Source organism: Netta rufina, assembly GCF_964035555.1.
Source record: "Netta rufina genome assembly, chromosome: 2".
Taxonomy (NCBI): Eukaryota; Metazoa; Chordata; class Aves; order Anseriformes; family Anatidae; genus Netta; species Netta rufina.
The window spans coordinates 70,100,014-70,123,672 of record NC_140124.1 but is presented as its reverse complement, the minus strand read 5'-3'; the positions used below and the strand labels follow the sequence as shown (position 1 = coordinate 70,123,672).

At 39.4% G+C, this 23,659-nt stretch overlaps 1 protein-coding gene across 1 annotated transcript in view; it reads left to right on the top strand.

Moving 5' to 3' along the window:
- The first annotated feature begins 230 nt into the window (after nt 1-230).
- The window catches only part of CDYL (chromodomain Y like), a 104,508-nt gene continuing 81,079 nt past the window's right edge, over nt 231-23,659 (top strand). The window contains exon 1 of the mRNA XM_084282808.1: nt 231-337. Within this exon, the coding sequence (XP_084138934.1) occupies nt 314-337 (24 nt within the window). The 5' untranslated portion in view covers nt 231-313. The remainder of the gene's footprint in view (nt 338-23,659) is intronic.

Genomic DNA, 23,659 nt, shown 5'->3' with positions numbered 1-23,659 from the left:
CAGCAGCAGCGGCAGCGGCAGCGGCAGCTCAGCGGCATTCAGCGAGCGGGGCTGCGGGGTGCGCTGGAGAGAGACGCGCGGGGCGGAGGAGGAGGAGGAGGAGGAGGAGGAGGAGGGGGAGGAGGAAGAAGAAGAAGAAGAAGAAAAAGAAGAAGAAGAAGAAGAGAGGAGCAGCAGCAGCAGCAGGAGGAGGAGGAGGAGGAGGAGGAGGGAGACGGAGGAGACGGGGGGGGAGGAGGAGGCCACACGGCCACCAACTGAAACAAAGTCTCCGCGAGCCCGCACCCAACTCCACCTTGTGAGGCTCCCCAGCATGGCTTCCGAGGAACTCTACGAGGTAACAGCCCCCCCGCCGCCGGCCCCGGCCCCGCCGGCCACCCCGCCGCACCCCGCCCCGCCCGCGGCTCGCCTCGCCCCGTGTCACCCCCGCCGGCAGGGCCCCGGCCCGGCTGCCCCCGGCGGGAGGACGGAAGGAGGGCAGGAGCCCGAGCGCTGCCGCCCGTGGCCTGCGCGGCCCCCCCCCGGTGCCCTCCGGTCCCCTCCGGACCCCGCCGGTGCCCCCCCGCTCCCCCCGGTGCCCGGGAGCAGCGCTGACAGCCGCCGCCGCTCGGCCCCGGGGCGAGCGCGCCAGAGCGGCGTGCAAAGAGGCGTGCAAAGAGGCGTGCAAAGAGCCGAGTTAGCGCCCGGGTCCGGAACCGGGCTGCGTGTGTGTGCGTGTGCGTGTGTGTAAAGGGAGAGGGAAAAGCGGGGGGGGGGGGGGAGGTTGGTGCGCTGCTCGCTGCCGGCGCCGTCCCCGCAGCGAAGTGCTGTGCCACCATCCTGCGCGCCGCGATGCGAAACGCCAGGAGCGCGACCTGCCCCGCGCCACAGCGCCGGGCACGGCTGCCCGAGGAGCCGGGGGGGCTGCCGAGCTGGGGCTCCCGCACGCCGGGCGGCCGCGGGGCAGGCTGGCAGCAGGGGAAGGGGCTTCGGGGTGGCGGCGGGGGGTGCGGTGACAGCCCAACTTCGAATTTCCTGTCCTGTGTGTGGCAATTCTCACATCCTTGCCCTTAATTGAAAGGCATCATGGTCCTCTTGGATTTAACTTCCTTGTTTTTATTTTGACGAGAAGTCATCCCTGGGAGTGCAAAGCGGCGGCCGTTTCGGAGCCTGTCTTGTCTTTTGGGTAAATGGGGTAGTCACCCCAAGCCACAAAGGTGTTTATCGCATGGTTAGCAGGCAGCCAGTCCGCGATTTATATATATAAAAAAAAAATATTTATATCTAGAGGCTGGAATGCTAAGGTCAAAGGAGACAGGCGGCCTTCAGGACACTTGGCAGAAGGAGACGCCTTGCTGTGCGCGCTGCTGGTGCGCAGGTGTCTCCTCAGAGTGGCATTACACCCGTGGGCGAACAGACCTGTGTAAGCCAGGGAAGGGTACCCCGTGTGGGCTTATGTCTGAAGCAAGTTGAAGGCTGAGCAGAGGTGCTGAACTGATGGATGAGAGGACCGAAGGCCTGTGTTCCCAAGGCAGATAAATCACGGTTAATTGCTTTGGCAAGTTTCCCCCATCCTCATAGCCAGTCTTGAAGGGATGATCCCTGGAAGTGGCTGAGAAACGTAGGGACCGCTCTGTGTAGGAAAGAATTGCCCAAAACTTGCTTTGACTTCAGGAAAAGTTCTGTCGGGTTTGAAGAGTTGGGCCCGTAGACCGTGCTGTGGCCAATGCTTGCGTGTTGCGTGTTTCTGGATTTGTTCAATGACCAACAATGGGACGTCATTTTCGATAGGCATGAGAATGACAAGAAAAGTTCTGCTTGCTGGATGTTGGGCTGAAGTTAAACAGTGAGCAGCCTTTATTAATCTGTTTGTTCGTCTTACGCTGTGTTCCCAATGTTGACTTGTATGAAAGGCTCAGTAGGCTGTTGACCATGGTCATCCTCACTAGGAAGGCTACGCATCGTATTCGTTGGGCAAAAGTGCGTCTCTCAAAATGCTTGCAATCATAGACTGCTTTTTTTTTTTTTTTACTTTTAAAACCAGTCACTTTCGTTCATTGTGTAAGTGCAAAGTTTACTTGAAGTGCCAAAATTGTTAATGCTTTTGGACTCAGATGTGGTCAAACTGTTGCATGTGTTTGTTTTTTTCTAAGTTGCTGTTATTGTTTGACAAGTCTTGTCTTTTGATGCAATTTACAGAGCCGTGCCTGAAAAATCAGAAATCATAAATAATTTAAATGTAGTGAATACTAATTTGGGAGGTATATAACTTCAAGTTGAACTGAAACGTTGAATATTGGATAATTTAAATTCTCCGTGAACTACCACGTTATTGACCATTTTGTGGATATTTCATTGTAACTAACGCAATACAGTATTTTTTCAGTCTGGTGATTGAAGTCCAGTGCAATTTGCTATATATCCATTTTTCCTTCTGAATCTTCATCTTGTGTCTTGAATGAAAAATGTAAAATCTATTTGAGATTGTTAGGCTGAGTATGAATGCTAACTGCTCCTGCTGATAGGTGCCATGGTTCTTCCAAAATACAAATGAGAAATCCGCTTATAAGCAATACAAATGAAGGTAAGTTCCTTTTTTAACAAAAAATTCTTTGTGGATTCGGTTGTGTATGGGATGATTTTTACTCTAGATATAAACTTGGGAGAGAGGGAGCCCAACTATAGGCCGATGATTGGGAATTCAAAGATAGAAACCTTGAAATATGCTAACAGGCTGAAAGGGTGACTTTGTTGGGCTGGCTGTATCCTTCATGTCATTTGTTCCTCTGCTTTCTCAGAGTTGTTTTAATGATGACCAGCGCTTTTTTTTTTTTTTTTTTTTTTTTTTTTTTTTTTTTGAGGGGGGAGTTGATTTGAAGAAAATGTGAAACATTTATAGAAAAGCATTGAAGAGGCTGTCTTTTCTAGATGGAAAATGAAAGACAGTAATCTTGCCAACCTCAATGGGTGAGGCAAGGAGCATAGTTTTTCTGTTTGTTAGTTTGAGTCTTCAAGTGACAACATGTCAGTGAGGTGGACAGACTTGGAAAAATTGGTCAAGGCAGGTAAAGGAAAATATAAGTAAAAGTGCCATCTTTTTTTTTTTTTTCTTCCCAAATTTGTTTCAATAGGCGCGTTTTACACCATCTTTCTTCATCCATGTCTGCTGCCTTCTGCATTGCTGTAGCTTTTGAGAAGTTCTGTGTTCCAGCAAGTACTGGGGCTACTTTCTTTTATGTTGTGACAAGTTTGCTTTACTTTATGGGCTTGTTCCCCGCCCACTGCAAGACTGTTGCTTGTTCTCGTCTTCTCCAGTGGGGTAGTTGTAAGTGTGGTGCCATACCGCCACGTAGATGGTTCGTTTGGAAAGCAGCTGTGGTTGCTGCCTCCACAGTCACATCACTTGACCTCCTCTGGCAGACCCTTGCTGTCATGTCTGGGATTAAAGTCAGCCTAAATCAAGATTGCTGTGACAAATTCATTTGATGAAATGTAGAAATGATCCTATAAAGGTACTTCCCTGGACAACTGCATAATCTGACAGGTCAAAAGTACCAAAAGGCAGTACTAAAGCTGTGCTCAGTTTGGCAGGGTCTCTATCTTCTAAATTTCAGTAACTGCTGTACTAACTGCAGTGGAAATGTAGTGAAATTCTCTGCCTGTTGGAGATTTTATCTAATCAAACGACCAAGTGTTTCCATCTTTCCTCTAGGTATAACTGTTACAGTTGATGGTTTACGTGACCCACTGGATCAATACATTTGAGTAACTGTAGTTAGACCCGGGCTGTGATTGCTACTCAGATTAAAACATTCCTACTGGGGTTTACCAGGAAGTAAGCAGAGCGATTTGTCTGAACCTCGCCAAGTGCAAGTGTGCATTGGTGTCTTTTCTTCACTGTGTATTTCACCTTGGCATTGCTCATAAACCTAGTATTTTAAAGTGACTTAACCAGTTTCCATTAAAATGTTAAAAGTTGACATATTTAAAGTCCTGTAGTCCAAAATTATATGTTTATTTATGTTTTATAGATTAGAAAATGTCTTTTTTTAAATCCTTCATGTGTCTTGCAAAATACATGCACTTTTTTTTTTTTTATCCTAAAGTCTGTTGTTTTCAAGGTGATATTTCACTTCAGATGATGATTTGTTATTTTTGTTTTTATTTTTAGAACTAAAGCCTTTGACATTAAATTTTACAGATATAGTGAAACTACAAACTGAAACCAATTTCAGAAGCACCTGACTGAAGTTCTGTGGTCTTGTATTAGAATATATGTCAAGTTTGATCACCTAATATGTAAGCCCCAAAGACATGTATTCTATGAAAATTTAAACTTTGTGTATCCAACAGTGGTCTCAAGTTCAAAAAAATAAAAATAAAAATGCTTCTGATGCCATGGGCTCTTCTTCAACTACTGTGCTAATTTCTGAAATGGTAGAACATAGAAAACTGGAGGAGAAATGCTGTCACTTAGTTGAAAACTGGATCTTGCATGGGAATATCAATTTAAAAGTAAAGTTTGTATCACAGTCCTAGTTATATTGTAGCAATCACATCTTTATCATGTTTTGTGAGCTTTTACCAGGAAGTTTAAAGATCTCTTTCACTCAAGTTAGCTGAAAGGTAAAATCCACTATCTGCTGTATGCAACTTGGAATGCATTGTAGTTTTTGGTAGCTATTTGACGAAAAACTGATAGCAACATAAAACCGATAATACCCATTTGGGCAGTAGCAATTGTTTCCCCACTGAAACGGGTTGTTTTTATTCAATCTGTCTCACAGAAATTTTAAAGTATCTTGGGATATCTCTTTTGTTTCTTTTTTTTTTTTTTACTGTGAAAATTCCTAAGATGTTGCCCAAATATCAATGACATTTCTTCATGAAAGGGGGTCTTACAGTCATTGTGCTGTAATGGCTGGATCTTTCTGGTTTTAGTTTGACAACAAATTGAACGAATATTACTGCTTATTTCAGAAGAGGTGAAAGACTAAGAGAGATTTGCTTGACTAGGCTGAGTGCAAGGTCCTGCACCTGGGTCAGGGCGATCCCAAACATGAGTACAGACTGGGGGATGAACGGATTGAGAGCAGCCCTGAGGACTTGTGGATATTGGTGTAAGAAAAATTGGACATGAGGCGGCAACATGCGCTTGCAGCCCAGAAGGCTAACCATATTCTGGGCTGCACCAAAACCTGTGAGGGAGGTGATTGTGGCCCTCCACCACGCTGCTCTTATGAGACCCCACCTGGAGCCCTGCACTCAGCTCTGGGGCTCCCAGCACACGGACATGGACCTGTTGGAACAGGTCCAGAGGAGGGTCATGAGGATGATCAAGGGGCTGGAGCACCTCTCCTATGGAGACAGGCCGAGGGAGATGGGGTTGTTCAGCCTGCAGAAGAGGAGACTCTGGGGAGACCTTACAGTGGCCTTCCTGTACCTGCATGGGGCCTACAGGAAAGCTGGGGATGGACTCTGTGTCAGGGAGGGCAGTGAAAGGACAAGGGGAAATGGCTTTAAAGTAAAACGGGAGATTTACACTAGACATTAGGAAGAAATTCTTCACTGTGAGGGTGGTGAGGCACTGGCACAGGTTGCCCAGAGAAGCTGTGGATGCCCCATCCCTGGAGGTGTTCAAGGCCAGGCCAGATGGGGCCTTGGGCAGCCTGGTGTGGTGGGAAGTGTCCCTGCCCATGGCGGGGAGGTTGGAACTGGATAGGCTTTAAAGTCCCTTCCAACCCAAACTTCTCTGTGATTCTTCAAGAAGAGTCAAAGCTGTACATCTAACTTAAAATAGATTTTAGGATTAGCTGTTGGTCCCCCTTTGGTGACTTTCCCTTTTTAAAAATGGAGAGCTAATGGAAGAGCACCTTAGGAATGGCACCGCCACATTTAGTGCAAGAAACGTGATGCTTTTCCACATCCCTTGCCACATTGTCTTTCACCAGTTTGAGATATTTCTTATCTTCTGTCCCAGAGCTCTAGACAGAACCCAGGAGGCCTCGGTGCCCCCTCTTCTGCTGCTGCCTAGAAACTGCCTCAGCCCTGACTCTTTCAGCGTGTCCTGCTCTCTGCTGTGATCTGGCCTAGCAAGAATCTAGTAACTGCTCCTGAAGTCCAAATAGCCAAAGGAGTTAAATTCTGATTGTGTCCTCTGTAGGATTGCAAGTGAATCACAGAAAAGGAGATGGTTAACAGTTTTTTAATGTACAAAACTGCTTTGTACGAGCATGTATATGTAATGTGCATGTATATTATGAAAACAGATATAGATATATTTTTTTGCTTTGACTTACCCATGTCTGTCAGGGAGGGAGAGGGAGGAGAGGAAGAGAGCAGGGGGAGAGATGCTTCCTCCACAAAGGATACGAGGTTCTGATAATTCTTACCTTCACAGTCTCTCCCTTGCAACGGACTGCAATTTTATTTCTTGAGGTTTTTGGGTCAATCAAAGATGTTGGCTAATGCATTGCCACTCACACGTAGAGTTACAGAGTAATTACTTCCACCTTACAAGTCTGTACTATCAGAGAAGCTTGCTCCCACTATTCCTACTTTCAGTACCTCTTGAATGAGGATAAATTGTTGGACACACTGAACTTAACAATACATGCCACAGCCTCTTGTTCTTCGGGAAGCTTGATACAGCTGGAACAGCATCGGTGATGCAGTATCCCCCTTTGACTTCTCACTAGGTGCAGCTTCATTTATTCCTGACCACTGTGGCATGACTGACCTGTGCCAAAGCCATGGAAGAAACAAGTTACGAACTGTTATGGTTTCATCTCTCTCTCATAAATTCTCTGTGCTTGCAAAGATTGTACTTCATACAAAGCATTGACAACCAGAATGACTTTTTAAATATGTCATAACTGGATGTGCAGATGTGTTAGATAGAACTGATATGCAGGCCAGTAATGCCACTCATAATGTACTATAACGAACTCCAAATCTGGTGTCACTGGGTAATGTATTATTTTTGGATATCTGCTGAAAGAGTGAGCTCTACAGACTGTATTTGTAAGGTGAAAGGGAATATGTAAGTCCTATTAACTTCTTCTGTGCCTTTGAGGTTTTGGATGGATGTTGCGATGAGGTATGTGATGACCTTAATTTGTCAATAAATACAGGATTGTTGGGTTTTTGTTCATCTTTGAGTTGGACATTTGTAATTTTCATATTAAGTGTACAGTGTGCTTTCTCTGACAATATATTGTTAGTCTAGAAAATATCTTAAGAATGAGAGCTCTGTATTTTTCATTATCAAATATATTATCCAAAGTCATAACATCTCCCCAAGCAGAGCTTTTATTTTTCCAATTTTTGATGGGCTTTCAATATTTACAAACTAGAATATTATGCTCTTTGAAATATTTTCTTTGAACTTCCCTCCATACTACTTAGAGGAAAAGAAAATTAACATTTTACCGGTTCCGTACAGTATAAAGGCAAGAATATTTACCGTTTTAATAAACATCCTCAGAAGATTTCCGTGTGTCCCTTAACAGTGACCTGCTGTAGATCTTTTGCAAGGAATCTACAAACATGTATGAATACATAGATGGATGTTAGAAAAAAATTTAACCATAGATTTTCATTTTTGTAATGATTTTAAAGCCACTTTGCTAGCATTAAAATGTGAAGTAAAGTAACTATTAGATAAATAGTTGAAAGCTACTTAGTAATTTTACTGAATAGTGAAACAAAGTAATTACCATAACTGGGTTTTGGATTTTGTGATAGATTTTGTGATTCTTCAGTGAGGTTGCACAGTTTATAATCGCACTGCATAAAATAAATTAGTACAACTCTGATCAAATCTTGCTTCTAGGCCATTTTATTTTATTTTATTTTATTTTATTTTATTTTATTTTATTTTATTTTATTTTATTTTATTTTATTTTATTCTGTGGAGAAAGATAAAGTAAATGTTTTAAGTGGCCTAACCACATTTATAGTTGTGCTTCTCCAACTCTTCTGCCCCCACAGTTTCTGAAAGTTTCACAGCTTTTCTGTAAATTAAGACTTATGTTCAGTCTTTGCTGATTGTCGTAATAGCATCTGAAAAATCAAACCCTGTTTTTCAGAGTACGTTGGATAGATACAGAAGGAAGGAAAAATCTTTCTTCCTTTCTGATTGGGATTTTCATTTTGCAAGTGCTAATGCATACCTCTGTAAGAATTTCTATTTGCTGTAAAGCACTAGTTTACAGAAATTTGTTTGTTTCAAGGAATAATAAAAAAATGGTTTTAGTCTAAAGCCATTGGATATACATTTTACAGATACGCAAGTGGGAAAACCATTGAGGTACATTTTTAAGTCAGTTGAAATATATACAACTTCAAAATACTTCTCTGACACTGTGTTGTGTTGGATGTTGTATTTAGTAGATACTCAAAAGTCGGTATTTTTTGAAGTTCTTTCCATAAAACAGTTATCTGATGAAACATCATCTGCATATTGACAACACTTGAATGTAGAAATATTAAGGGTTCAAAACAATTCAAAGTACCTTCAGGAAAATTAGCTGGATTGTACTTTGGCTAGTTGCTATGTAATAGTTATGCTTGATTTTAGCACCTGATTTTCCCCAGTTGCATGTATAAAATATAGCGTGTGCCAGCACAGTGTGACTCTTCAGTCATATTTTACTGGCCAGGTCATGTACAAGGTTAAAACTAACAGACCTGGAATTGTGTCTTGAAGAAATAATGAGATTGTAAAACTATATGCATTGTCACAAAAGATCTGCCCAGTTCAGCATCCTATCGCTGGTCAGTAATGTCCATCTGTCAGTAACGCTAGAGGGGAAAAATGGGAAATGTAGCACAGCAGTAATCACTGGGAGCTTTTGTGGTTCATTTTGCTGGGGCCAAGAGAGATTTTAGCAGTGGCTTTAAAACTTGGGCAATGTAACCCAAGCCTTCCAGGTGTTGATGCCTGCTGGAGGGCGGCTGACACAGGCTCCAGCAAGGACAGGCACACCCATAGGAAGAGCGATGTCTCACACATCTGTAATTTCTGTTGGTATTGGTAGGGCATGATGTGAGTGGGAATACAGCATGATTGCCAGATCTCTCGCTCTGTGTGTTGAGCTAAACTTTTGCTGCTTCCTCTCAGGATGTTTCTAAACACACTCTGATATGTCATTCAAATGGTAGAGTTTAAGGCATTTGTACAAGTTTTCTCTTAGTCAAAACCGCTAAAAGATCGCTGTTACTAAACATGGTTTTAACTTGAACCTAAGTTTTCAAGGAGAGGTTGTTATCATACATGTATATGATCAAACAAAACAGAAGCATCAGCTCCAGATAAAATCTAAAATTATCAACATTGTACACTCTAGATAGCCACAAAGTTTGTGGTGGAGACTTGGTATACTAAAGGACTAAATATACTAAATATACTAAAAGACAAAATAAGGACTGGCTAACTGCTTTGTGTGGGTAGACTCCTAGTTTAGAAAAGTTAGAGAGAGGAATATGGCCATAGAATAAAACAAATCGTAATAACAAACTCCAGGAATTAATCTCACTATTTGAAATTAATACCATTTAATACCATTTTGTAAGTGGGAAAATTGGGAAGATGGGTGGATAACATTTCCTTAAAGAGGAAAAATCAGTTTGTTTGTTTAGCTATGTAGACTTTTTGCCATGCAGTAACACTATGTGGTAGCTCTGAGATGGCTCCTCATGGTTTCAGGGCTGAGATATGCTTGTTTGGGTCACAGATAAGGACCTGGAGTGATCTTTGATTATTAACAGGGCTTTCTAAGAACAAAGAAACACAAAGAAAGAAGAAGTGATGGTGTTTTCATCACACGGAGAATCTTGAGCTTTTGTTCTCAGTGTACTTATCTGCAGAATTACCTCATAAACATAGTTGCTGTCAAAGAATGTGTTTAAAGCCAATGCTACAGTCAGTTGTGTGCGTGTTTCTAGCTAAATGATTTCTAATGCTTTCTGAAGGTGACACTGCAGATTGTCTTCCTCTGGAAGACTGGGCTTCCATAGAAACAACTACCTACTGTCTTTCGCAGCTGAAGAAATAACTAGATGTGCAAACATTCCCAAGGGCAATGGAAGTTTTAAATTAGTGCAGTTTTAGAGGAGTCAATCAATTTTCACTTATGATACAGTAAGGTCAGAAGATTCAAAGTTAAAATTTAAACTCAGCATACACCGGGTTGTTTATAGTGTGTGTAAGTATCTAGAGAAGGTTAAAGCCCAACTTACAAAGTTCTTTTCAAATTTCTTCTTTTCTTTGTCTGGTTCATGTGCTTAGTGTTATGCACTTCTTGTTTTGGTTTGATTATACAAAAGGCTGTGTGTTGAGCAGGAGACGAAAGGACATTTGATATCTATTTTGCTTTAGTTGAAAAGAAACATACATGAGACAATGTAAAAGACAAGTCTAGTGCTAGTTTAATGTCATGATTTTTGAGAGGCATAGCTTCCAGAGAATCGAAGCTGGATAAGCTGTATTTTTACCCAGGTCATTGCTGATCATCAAGGGACGGTGATCAATAACAACAAAGGATTTTGGTGCCGATGGCAAATAAAGTAGCTTCCTGTTTCGAAAGGTCCATAAACGTTTCAGATTCTATTTCACTCAAGTTAGAGGCATCTCTCTCAGATCAGGGTAGCTGCTTAATTGATTTGTTTTTCCTTTCTACCACATTATACTCATCAAATCTCCAGAGGTTTGTGCTTATTTATTTAAATTGCCCAAGAATAAAATATTACCTTCTGAATTAGATAGAAATAATTTTCTTTAGGGATGCTTCTTTGCAATGTAGCATTGTAAGACTGTCAAAACGTGGAAGACAGTATACACCCATCTTAATTCTATGCAAACAGTGCCATGCTTCTCTACTTTCTTATCAGTGAAGGTTGAATAGTCGGGCTGTTTGTCTTTTATTGGATTTATTATTATTAGAAATGCTTATTGAGGTACATCATTATTAAAACACCTAATTTTTCCAACGAATTACTTACAGGTGGAATGCTGAATAAGCATGTTGAATGAGATGTGTGTTTTGGAGATTGTCTCTGATGCCATCAGTGACAAAACATGGATTTAATGAGAAGATAGGATGAGTCTGTCCCATGGATGCTAGGGCTTGACCCACATCTAGTGATAGATGAAACATATTACTGTTACTCGCCTATTCTTAAGTTATTTTGCTATGATCAACCAGATGAAACTGTTCTATTCTAGCTTTCTTACTTTTAGATACTTGTGAAAAGCAATGAATGACGCACAGTTGTCAGTTAAGTTACAGCTGAAATAGTGTGAGATAAAATTTCTTTTCAGTGTAAATGAAGATAATTGTTAATCATTCTTTACTGTTATTGGTCTGTAAAGTGTGGAGTTCCAGTCTTTATTGCTGAGTGTTATTTGAACACTTTCAATATTAATTGAATTATTCAACATTAAAGTTGTTACTCAAGTAATTACAACCTAGTTTATTCTAAAGAATGTAATCCTCTGCATTTGGACATATATATTTCTAATCAAAGCTAATAGATGTAACAAAACGGAGTCATTGCATGCATAAAAAAATAATTTCTTTTATTATATCATTATTATTGTCAAGTAAAAAAATGTCCTTTGGCTTCTTTGCTTGTTCTTGATGGACATTTTTATAAATATTGGGAATTAATAACATTCATTATTCTAACTTTATATATAAATATATGTCTGAGTTTTTATTCTTTCCATTAGTAAAAAAATATTTTATTTGGCCCTTTTTTAATTTTCTTCTGTGCTATTATATATGTTTAAGAAACTTGAATTGAGATGTGATTAATTTTGGGAAAGGGATTTTAGATGTTTATATGCTAAATAAAAAAATTATACCGAGACATAGTAAGTCACAAGAAGGGGAAGAAGAAAGTCATGACTGGCCTGCAGAACCATGTGATAACTCTGTGTTCTGCTTTTAACAAAGCAAATGTCCCATTTTCATTGCTTTGTCCCTTTTGTCAAATCTTAGAGCTCCACCGTCCCAGCCTCTTTGCTGTACCTGTCTCTCTCATTTTCAGTCAAACCACCAGAAAAAGCTTTTACCATGTGACTTATTCAGAAAAGGACGATTTCAGAGTAGAATCAGTTCCCTATTGATTGTAAAGTAAAGATGATTTTTGTTTTTCTGAGCAAGAAGCTGGAACTTTTCTATGGAGTGGAAGAAAGGCATATCATATCCTACTAGAACTTCCTTATCATTTGTAGAAGTTGGCAAACAGGTAGGCAGGGGCTGTGGGGAGAAAATGTGGGATCTCATCGTTAGGACACCTGAGTGCTGTCTTGAAAAATGCCATTCTTCCTTCCCTTCTGTCATGGTTAGTCTAGCACTGAGCAAATCACTCAGCCTGAGTATTTCAGAGATGGTTGCTAATCATTTGCTCATCTCTCTGACAAAGTTTGAATCCCAGAGCCAAAATATAAGCAGAATGGAATAGCAGAATGTCTCATCCTCCCCCCCCCCCCCCAGCCTCCCAAAGTAAATATTGTCACAACATCTTAGAATAAAGCAGAGCAATCTAACTGAGTCTTATAGAAGGAAGCAATGTTACAAGTACTATACACAGATAAAGCTGTTTCTCTTTTATGTCTTTTTTTTTCTTTCCTTTTTTTGGGGGTGTGTGTGTGCGTGTGTGTGCGCGCTAACTGCTGAGTGAGGTATTTAGCTAGCATGTAATGTCATCTTTGATATCCTTTGTAATCAGTGATAAGAGTCATCCAGAAGGCCATTCAGACCATTCAAATAAATTCCTCTAGAAGGTCACCAGAACAGAAACTTTATCCCCTTTCTCTACAGAGAGGTTTAGAAAGGTTAGTCTGGTTAATTTAGTCATTCTGTTAAATATGCTTAAATTGTGACCCCCTAAGCAGTGATCTTTTTTCCCTCCCTACGGTCTTTTGAACCTAATGCAGGATAATACCCAACTTTTCTTTCATTGCAGGCCTTCCCATGGGACTGTAAACTGTGTTAGTAGGTGAATGTTGTTAAGGGATTGTGCTGTTGAAGCATATAAAGGGTTTAGGCACAGCACTGAGCTGCCATGGCGTAAATTAAGTTCTTTTTTTATCTGAGTGACAGTTAACCTAAGTGATGGATCAAGTTACATTTTTAAACCATAATTGTTGTATTTTGCTTTGTTTCAGCTTAAATCTCAGAAGGGTTTGGGGTGGTAGTGTGTTATAATTGACTTCAGGAGCTCCTTCCTCAGACCATTCAGCTGTTTCTTCCATTGAGCCACAACAGCAGCTTGGCCACATGCTAGGAGGATTAAAAAGCTGACCTTGCATAATAAATGACAAACAAGAACCCTAGCTCCAAAAATATTTGTTTGGTTGAATCCATTCCTCCGTGCGGTTCAGTGCATTGCTGTACACGTATTTGCCAGTATGACAAAGCAGGTGTCGAAGGTTGAGCTCTACAGCCAGCAAGTAATGTACACAGAAATGCCCTGAGACTAGAGGAAGAAATTTGCCCATTCTGATAGCACTTGTGTTGGTTTTCCTCTCTTTCCTTTAATGTTTCCTTGTTTGTCATAATGATTAAAAGTCAGTTTTAAAGCATACTAAATATTAAGGAAGGAGACTAATTATTCCTTGTCTGGTTCCAGCTTGCAGTCTGAGTGCTCAGTTCTCTATGGCTTAAGCAAATTTCAGTGCTGCAGGCTTTGCTTTGCACTACTGCCTCTTTCTCTGGCAAGCCACCCATTCTTGCCCCCTTCCTTTGCACTGACACTGATTTGTGTCACTGGATCAGGAGAACACCACTGAAGGCAGCCTACCTAACTGAAAGCTGTCCGCTTCTTCCAGAGTTTTCTGCCTTCTCTCTGACTGACTCAGGCTGAAGCCAAAGAAATGCCATTTCAAGTAAAGGAGCAGGAATACATGGCATGGTTGAAGGGAGATGTGTGGGGAGGGAGGGTTGCAGCAGTGACTTGGATCAGTTGAAAAAAGAATCCGTCAAATGGCACGCGTGATTTTCAGCTGGGTCAAGTCACTGGACTGACTTGCGGTGCGGTTGTGCAGCTTCTTGCCCCTGAGTTGTGTTGGCTCTAGAGGAGGGTCAGTGTCCCTGGACGGCACCTTAAGGTCAGGGAGCTGTGTGCAGGGATGGGGCGACCAGCGTGAGAAAGATGCTGCACGGACTGACAAGGCGATCGTCTTCGGAGTAAAGGACAAAGCTGTTCTGCGCCGTATAGTTTTAGTGGCCAGTTAAACTCCCACTTTGATTGGCAAATGGAAAATTCATACTTGCAACAATTTGCAATGCCAGTTAATTCTCACTCCTGCATGACTATTACTTATTATTAACATTTTCCAGAATTTTACACTAGCATAGCAGTTGCAACATTTGATGAAAGTCTTCATTGTTTTTAGAGTGCAATAAGTAATAAAAGTCCTGCAGCCATGTAAGGTTGTTTTTTACCTCTCCACCCTGACTGTACTATAATTTTGCTGAGGTGCTGTTATGCAAACCAAATCTGAAGCCGTAGGTGGCATACAAGCATAATTAAGAGTATCATTTGGTTTTAAGTATTTTAGTTTTACACTGGCTGGGCAGTGGGCAGGCACTGGGATGGGACAGGCTGTCTGTTAGTAGCTGAGCTCACTTTAGGCTTTATTTCATTTAAAATGCTGATACTAACAAAGATTGTTTTTTAGCCTCTCCAACGGAATTGAAGTTCCAAGTATAAGTACTGTCAATATCTTCTGAGTAGAAAAACTTTTGCTTTAATGACTTTTGGTTTCGGTTTCACACGCAGGAACAAATTATATTCATTTTGAATGTGTTTATGTGAGGGTGGGAAGACTGATAAGGAAAGTAAGCCATGTTGCTCTTTAACTCCTTCCAATATATAAATAAAAACTGGTAGGAAAGAATAATATCAACTAATACTAAGGACTACAAGGCTAGTGCTCCATTATTGAAGCATTTTGTAACTGAGTGAGAGTTTATAAAGCAGCCAAGTAGTTTAAGTGCCCCAGATCCAGTCTTCTCAGTTCTGTGTGTGTGTGTGGACCCTATAGTTTGGTTATATTAAGTAAAAATATTCTGACAATTATTTTAGTGTAGCTAATAATTAATTAAGAAATGTACTATTTCTTAATTTTAAATATGATAATAAAAAGACTAGATTATGCATTCAGCATTTTAAAGACAATTTTATTAAAAGGAATTTATGTACTTACTACAAATCTAGTCAGCATTTGTATGCAATTTGAAAACATCATAAAATAAATTGATTAAAATGTTTGTTATTTCAGAGGTGTAGCACACAAAAAATAAGATCATGTGAATGTATATTCAGATGACTCCCTGTTTTAACAGGTGCACGTAGCAATAAGTTTAAAACCTATACTTTGGTTTTAAACCAAAACAAGTTAATGTCATTGCCAACCACTGGCATTGATCCTTCATTTAAATAAATAAATAAATAAATATGTAAAAAAAATGAAAGTACAGAACAAGACTACACTCAGTTAAAAAAAAAATGCTGTTGATCACCATCTGGAAACTTAATCCAATATATTCAAATTTATTTACTTGCCATCAAAGTGTAGAAAAAACACCCAAACATTTTAGGCTAGTTATGTGAAAATTACCAAGGCCAACAGACCTTCACTGTGCCAGCTTTTACTGAGTGCCACACTTTTATATCAAGAGTAGGATCAAATTATAAAGTTAGGCTATTCTTATTGCCCCTTCCACTTTTTCCTCCATGGTTCAATTCTCACATTGTATCTAACAGCCAATGTGTCCTGGGAGCTGTTTTTTGTTTGTTTGTTTGTTTTTATATATACCCAGAAAGCAAGGATCAAGCCATTGGATACTATCTCTAATTATTTGCAAGATAAAAACAACAAAATGGTTTCTTAAGAAAGTTGCCTCAGAAAGTTCTTTAGGTCCTGAACTTTCTTTTTATAGAGATAACGGCAAGTGTTCCTGGGATTCATAACAGCCAGTGTTTTTCTTATCTGTTGTTTTGGGCAAGGTTTGAAAGTCGTCACTGATCCTTTGGTGGTTTTTTTTGTTTTGTTTTGTTTTGTTTTTCAGTCTTTCGAAATTACAATTTGAATCAAAGGTATCCTAACTAAAAAGGACCATGGGCACAAGAAAGAATCGTGATTATTTTCTTAATGAATAATAACCACTTCTGTACTGTGTGAATATTTGTGAAATATGTTAGAGTGATTTGTGCTATTGCTAAAGTAACATCAGCACATATATAATCATAGAATCACAGAATGGTTTGGATTGAAAGGGACCTTAAAGCCCCCGGTTCCACTCCCTCTGCCACAGGCAGAGACCTCCCACCAGACCAGGTTGCCCAAGGCCCCATCCAGCCTTGAACACCTCCAGGGCTGGGGCATCCACAGCTTCTCTGGGCAACCTGTGCCAGTGCCTCACCACCCTCACAGTGAAGAATTTCTTCCTAATGTCTAGTGTAAATCTCCCGTTTTACTTTAAAGCCGTTCCCCTTCATCCTGTTCCTACCCTCCCTGACACAGGGTCTCTCCCCAGCTTTTCTGTAGGCCCCATGTAGGTACGGGAAGGCCGATATAAGGTCTCCCTAGAGTCTTCTCTTCTCCAGAATGAACAACCTGAACTCCCTCAGCCTCTCTTCATAGGAGAGGTGCTCCAGCCCCTTGATCATCCTCGTGGCCCTCCTCTGGACTTGCTGTAATAGGTGCATGTCCTTCCTAAGACAGAGCAGAAAAGCAGTAGTGGAGGTATCATTTGATTAGAAATAACTGATGATGCAGAAATGAAATAAATACTCTTTACTGAATCAGTACTCTGTGAAGTAACCTGTTTTAACATTTTGATTTGGAGCACTTACATCAAAGAGGAATCTTTCTTTAAATGTCTACATACACCGAAAATATGCATTGTTATTTCAGAGCCCTTATATTAGGTGATCATATAAAACCTTACTGGAATTTCTAATGTCTGTAAGTCATTCATCATACTTTCCTGAGACTAAGAAATTGTTTTCTGTTCAATTTTACTTTTCTTACAAAAATTAAATAAGATAAAAGATCTTAGCTTTCACCAAGACAATCAGCACTGACAGTTTTCATTGCATATTTAAATCAGTTCTATCCCACACAGGCCTTGCCAATAAAATGTGCTTACTTTTTCCAAAAGGATGATTTCTGAAAAATAATTTAGAGATTTTACTGAAAATATAACAAAATTAAGTTTGTCTGAAAGTTACATTATTAAAAAAAAAAAAAAAGTTACCCAGCAGGTTTATAGTTCTAACAGTGAAAATTCATTACAGATAGGCACGAAATTGTCATGGCATAGTAAGGCAGGGGTGAAGATTCAAATATTCAGGTGAATGAAGACAGAGAAAATGCAGGGAACAATAGTGATTATTAGCTGTCACAAAGAAGAGAATATTTGTAAGAGATTATATGGACAATAATAACAAACCTTCTGTAAATGGGGTTAAAGACAATATGAAAATTTTCTTTTTAATTGAGAGACAAAAAAAGTGTTAGTAATGACATTGGCCTACTAGGTAAGGATAATAATAGCAAAGAAGACAGAAATAATGCAGAAATATTCAGTAATTCTTTACAAATGCTGCTTTAAGTCCAACACTGTTGTTCTTTGGCCAACATGTGGATGTTGTGTTCATAGTTTACAATGATTTACAAAAAAAAAAAAAAAGAAGGAATATATTTTGTTGTTGTTGCTCTTAGCAGTGAAGATTTTCATATGTACAAAATTATCCACCTGAAGACTGGTATTGGGTTTTGTATTTTGTTTTTCTTTAATTTTAATTGTTGTAAAGGTGTAAATGAGATCGGAAAGGACAGGATGCAACATAAATACTGGACTGGATTAGCTGATAATGATCAGAGGAAGAACTGCAGAAAGCCTGAGATGAGAGCTGGTTAGCAGAAAATTAAAGAAAGACAGCAGAGTCAGTGCTTGCCCAACTAAATAGGTCTGCATCTATTTCTTCATGGTGAAGCTGAAAGTTTGGTTGACAAAGACATTCATGCAGATATAGTAATATTGTGAGGTATTCAGATTTTCAAAACCTATCTCTTTGCTAAGTCAACATGGCCCATATAAAATATATTTTGAACTGGTTAACTGACAGATCATAAAGCAGTAATAGATGGAGGACACTCATGTTAGATTTTATAGAGATTTTTCACAGCCCATTGCTTTGAGGACTTGGATAATGATCTGGAGGAAAATAGAATATAATCTCTGGTAAAATACATACATGCAAAAATTGATGGATTAATAACTGTGAAGGATGGTCTCTAGTTAGTTAACAGAGATCATTTCAACATATGTTAATATAGCCAAATGTATCTGTCTAGACAGTAAGATCATGAATTTAGTTGGAGAGTAGTATTTTGGAAAATACTAATTCTTCACAGATAACAATACTGTAGCTAAAATGCACTGTACAGTCCCTTGGTATTGATATAGGGATTTCACGGTGAGTGAGGTGTGCTTTTATTTTGCTGTGAGGTAATGTTAGAAAGCTATATCCTGTTTGAGGCTGAGATGCAAAAACACCCTTGATAAACTTAAAAAGATTCAGAAAAATACATCAAGGACAATTAAAAACCTCAAAAGAAGTAAGTGAACAAATCCTGAAGTACTTAGTAAAAGCCTAGAGCTGAGTCTATTAAGTTTGCAAATGCAAGTTTAGGAGGTGACTGATGGCCTGTCCTGTAAGTACCTATATGGGGCAAAGATTTCAGAAGGAGCCATTCTTTCAGTGTAGTAGACAATGGTAATTAGAAAATACAATAGCTGAAATCTGGATTAAGGTGTATTTCTTCTACAAATATAAACTTTAAACTGAAGGCGGTTATATATCAGAAGAGTTTATTTAAGGATGTTCTGGAAATGCCAGTGACAAAAAGCTGTGGATCTTTCCAAAAAGATGTCTCTAGTTCAAGCAGAATATGATTGTCTGCTACAGGAATACACTGAGTGAAATTCTGTGTTCTACAGGAAGGCAAACTAAATGATCATAACTCAGTAAAATCTGTGAGTTTGGATAATACACAGGTCACCTACCAAATCTGGCAAAGTTGTTTTCAGCATCAAATGTGCCCTGTACTCGGTTGTAATGTCTGTCCCTGTATTTTAGAAGGCATGGCTGAAAAAAGAAGGAAAAGCAGGGCTGAGGAAAGTGAGGAGAGTGTACTATAAAGATCAATTTACATTATATTTTATATATACTGGTGAATTAAGTGTGAGATTTATTAAATCAAAATACATAAAAATCCCAGCAATATATACTTCTTCTACCTACCATTTTGAAGGATTTCTACATGATAATGGTGTGAATTAGCAACCGTCTGGGAACAATACCCTGCTATTTGTTAAAGGAGAGGACAATAAAGTTCTTCTAGACAGGAAAGAATCTACATTGTTAACAGATGACCTGAAAGTTCAGCTCATTGAAAAGGCAAATATTTTGACCAGGAGAATAATTCTTCCTGTGGAGCAGTATGAGTTGCAGTGCTTAAGCTGTACAGCTATTTTTAACCGTGTCACAGCTATTGAGCTTAGTCTTCAATTTACTTCATAAACAATGTAAAAAAGACTAAATAGATCTTTCTCCTTGATGAACATAGAGGTGAATATGTCAGAAACCTTTTAGGTTGCAGTTTTTGTTTCTTTTGTGTAATTTCTGTAATTTTGTAACAGTTCACATATGGATTTTTGTCTCTTGTTCACACTATCTGCCACGTTCTGTTTTGTTAAACTCCAGAAATATTGCATCAGAGTAACCGAGGGCAAAATCTGGACTTGTACATGGAATGAAGGCTGTTACGATCAAGGAATAAAACATTAAGTCTCTATATAATCCTATTTTCCTTGGGTGGCACAGCTATGGTTTTCCAGAATTTTGTTCTTGAACACTTCTGTGGCTTAAAATGCAGTTTTAAAGTAGAATTGAGTTCAATGTGTAGCTTTTCAGCTTGTCTAGATTCTTTCAGATATTTCACTTGAGCATCTAGAGCATCTAAAATCTTTAACAGAAAATCTTTAATCTGATTTACTGAATTCTGTATTTGATATTTTTAAGTATCTCTAACTTGGAATGATAAGTTTTGTTTTGTTTTGTTTTTCTCTGTTTTGGATAGTAGTTTTGCTTACTTTAGTGCTTTCTAAGACTAAAGTTATGCCTGAATTATGTTTTGCACATTAAGATTCTTCCATTCACAAGATTTGTTGATAATACAGTTAAGATCTTACTGAAAAATATTCGGAGGGATGAAATGCTGTTTTCAGGATCTGCATTTATCATAGTTTTAATATAGCTCAGTTTTCAAAGATGGTATGACGGAAAATTTGTTTTAACCTTAAAATTGTGCATCATTTAGTAAACAGGCATATATGTATGTCTATGTAGTTCTTTGTTGCAGTCTCTGAATGTTGCTTTGTGATTGCCTCCTGAGAGTGTGTATTGTTTATATAAGTTCCATATGATCTATTTGGACCATGCCATAAAGTTTATGCTTACTCTGTGTGTGTACGTAGGTGTGTAATGCATCCTTTGGGAAGAAAATAAGCCTCTTACCTCTTTAATTACCATGCTCTTCCTTGTAATGTGGTTTTAGCTTTTCACCCGTTTCAGGAAAGCATGACCTAAATAGGAGAGACTGTGAACTGCACATAGTGCAAAGCTCTGTGAATTTGGTTTCCTTTCCACTGTTGAAATTAGTGAGTATAGTCACTGTGTGTTTCTAAATGGTGAAATTTGGTCGGGCCCAATCTTTTCATTCTCTCCACCACTTCACTGTGCCCATGTTAATGCATATGTGGAAAAATGGAAGGAAGGTATGATGTACTAAATGTCATGGTAACTTGCTTGGCTGTTCAGGAACAGATTAAGAACAGACCAGGGTACCTTTGAATATTATTCATGGAAATGAACTAGAAAGCATAGCCAAGCATACAGAATATTTTTAATATTCTTTATGTCAGGTTACATTTTGGTATCTTACTGTAATTTTAAAAATAATTTGTTTGACACTTCTAGAAAGCTTATATTAATGCACTTGAAACTATATTCACACTGCTCTCTGATACAGATAACTTGCAATGTTTATATGTTACTACACACACACACATAAAAAGATATTTCAAATTCAGTTCCCACCAAATTATGAGATAGTTATTTTGCTTGTGTGACAAACACATGTACATATAAACAAACCACATTTAGATTAGCCCCTTGTTCATATATACTTGAAAAATCTGATAAAACTCTTGCACCCTTGGAAGGAGGAGCTTTCTAGGGCAAAGGCTGTGTCTGAGCATCTTTTTTTTCTTCCTTTTTTTTTTTTTTTCTTTAGAGATTTTATACCACCTTGTAAAAAGACTGTTATTTACATCACAAATTTAAACACTCTAGATTGAGGAAATGCCAGACTTACGGTTGCCTGTGAGTTCTTAATTCTCTTTCTTTGTGTCTAATTTTTGCACAGAGTAGATCAGAGGTCCCGCAGTCAGGGAAGAAAACTGCTTGCAGTTGCAATTAAAAGAGAACTAGAAGGTGCACAGCAAATCAACCCTTTCTGATGAATAAAGTAGAAAGCAGTGCTTTCCCCCTTGGTGCTCCCAGGCAGGAAGCATAAGCTATCAGCAAAAAACGTGTTAGTGGCGTGTTTAGCTTCTCCTGTTTGTCCTTATTCTCAGCCACTAGAGATTCCCAGATACGGCAAATGCAAAGTGTGTTGATAACCTGCCTTCCCACCGCCTCCTCATCTGGGTGTTCCCTCTGCCAATGCTGGTGCTCGTAGCATTTGACAGAGTCAATTTAGGTAGCTCAGGCATCTGAAAATTCTTCTCCTCCTCTCTCCACCCCACCCCACTTTTTTCTTTTTCTTTTTCTTTTTTTTTTTTTTTCTCCCTTCTTTTGCCTAGTGGTTTGAAGCTGGATTTGTTCCAGGAGCAAGTTCAGTTTAAATTTGGGCAACCCCAGAAGGACTGCTTCAAGCAGCTGGGGAAGAGCATCCTTAGACTGTTCAATCTGCTGAGTTTCAGAGCTCACTGGCAGTTTTGGAGGTGATATAACTTCTCAAAAAGATGGCCATTATTAGGTAGCTTTAAATAGAGTATTATTTCACTACTAGCTCCCCAATAGTGGAATGTCTTTAAAGTAGCATACAGAATTATATTAAAGGTATAATAACTTTGTAGTTGAAATACTAGCATTGTTGTGTTTCTAGGTGTAAGCATCTTGAATGAATTAGGTCATTAAAAACTTGAGTTACATCTACTTAAACAAAAAGGTAAAGTCCAATTGCTAGATCTGGAAGTTAAAAAACAAACTTTATGGAATTTTATATGCTAAGACTGCCTGTTGCCTTCTTACAAAAGAGAGCAGGGTCAAAACTTGGTTTTCTTCTAGAATTTGCTTGTTATTCTTTGTTCAATAATTTTCTTAACTTGGAATGTAGATAAGGAGTTGATGTTTTTTGTCAATGTTTTTTGTCCTTTGGAAAATGAGAAAAATGCAGGAGTAGGGGGAGTACCTAATGAGCTTTTCTCTGTTCCCATTATCATCATTACAAACCTTGTATCCAGTCGTATAGATAATGAGTTGGTAGTTGTTTCCATACCAACAGACCTATCACTCATAATAATGATTTTATTTTTCTTTGACTGTCTGCACAGATTCCAGTTAGTCTGCTTGACTCCATGTGCAGGGCATCAATCTTCTGGGTAGTAAGACCCGGTGGGATCTTGCCTGCTTCTATTCATTGCCCCCCTGCCTTTCCCACCTTTCCCCACCTGAGCTTAAGAGTACCTGTTTTTAAAAGATCAACAAATTTCCTATCTGTATAGCATATCTTCCTGTCTCTTACCTGGTTTAATAAAGCAACCCACCTACTATATAGAGTTACAATCCTGTAGTTATGCTCTGGAAGAACAAGTCCACTCCGCACCATTCATCAGTGCCCTCTACCTAGTGTTACTTCTCTCTGGCCTGCTAGCTGAGCTACTCGTGGGAGCTCTCCCTAATCCAATTCGGTCAAATTGAACCATGTTAGGAAAGATATGTTATTTAAATTGCTTAAGCTGATCTAGCTTATTTTGACTGACATGTTTAGGTTGCTCTTATGTGTGCAGCTCAGCCAGAAGATTTAAGAAGTGGTAACTGTCAGCAGGATGTGATGATAAGCTGGGGGCATGGGTGGCAAAGAGCAGATCTTTCCCAGGTATGGCTGAACTGGTTGAGGTATTCTTGTGTACAGCCTGAGATTTGGGATCCTGAATTTCTTAGTGGAGTACTCTTAAGTCCGTTGGTTCATTGAAAAAGAAAAAAACTGCCTCATACCAGTCCCTCTCTGAGTGCTCCTGTTTGCCACAGCTTCACCCGGCACCACCTAGGGTATATTGGCCAAGAGGCTTTGATTGTCCACTTTTGAACAACTCCTGCCAGCATTATTTCATAGTTGAACTAAAGTGCAGGTCTCCCTCTGGTGCCTACTTTGTAAAAGCACAAGATTTTATAATTGGGCTGAGCAATTGAAAATCAACTGTATGAAAAGAGAAAGGTCTCTTTGTTGTCCCGGTAATAACAGTTCTGAGAGTGCTGACAGTAACATTAGACAGTAGACTACTTTTTTTCTCAAGTTACATAGTGC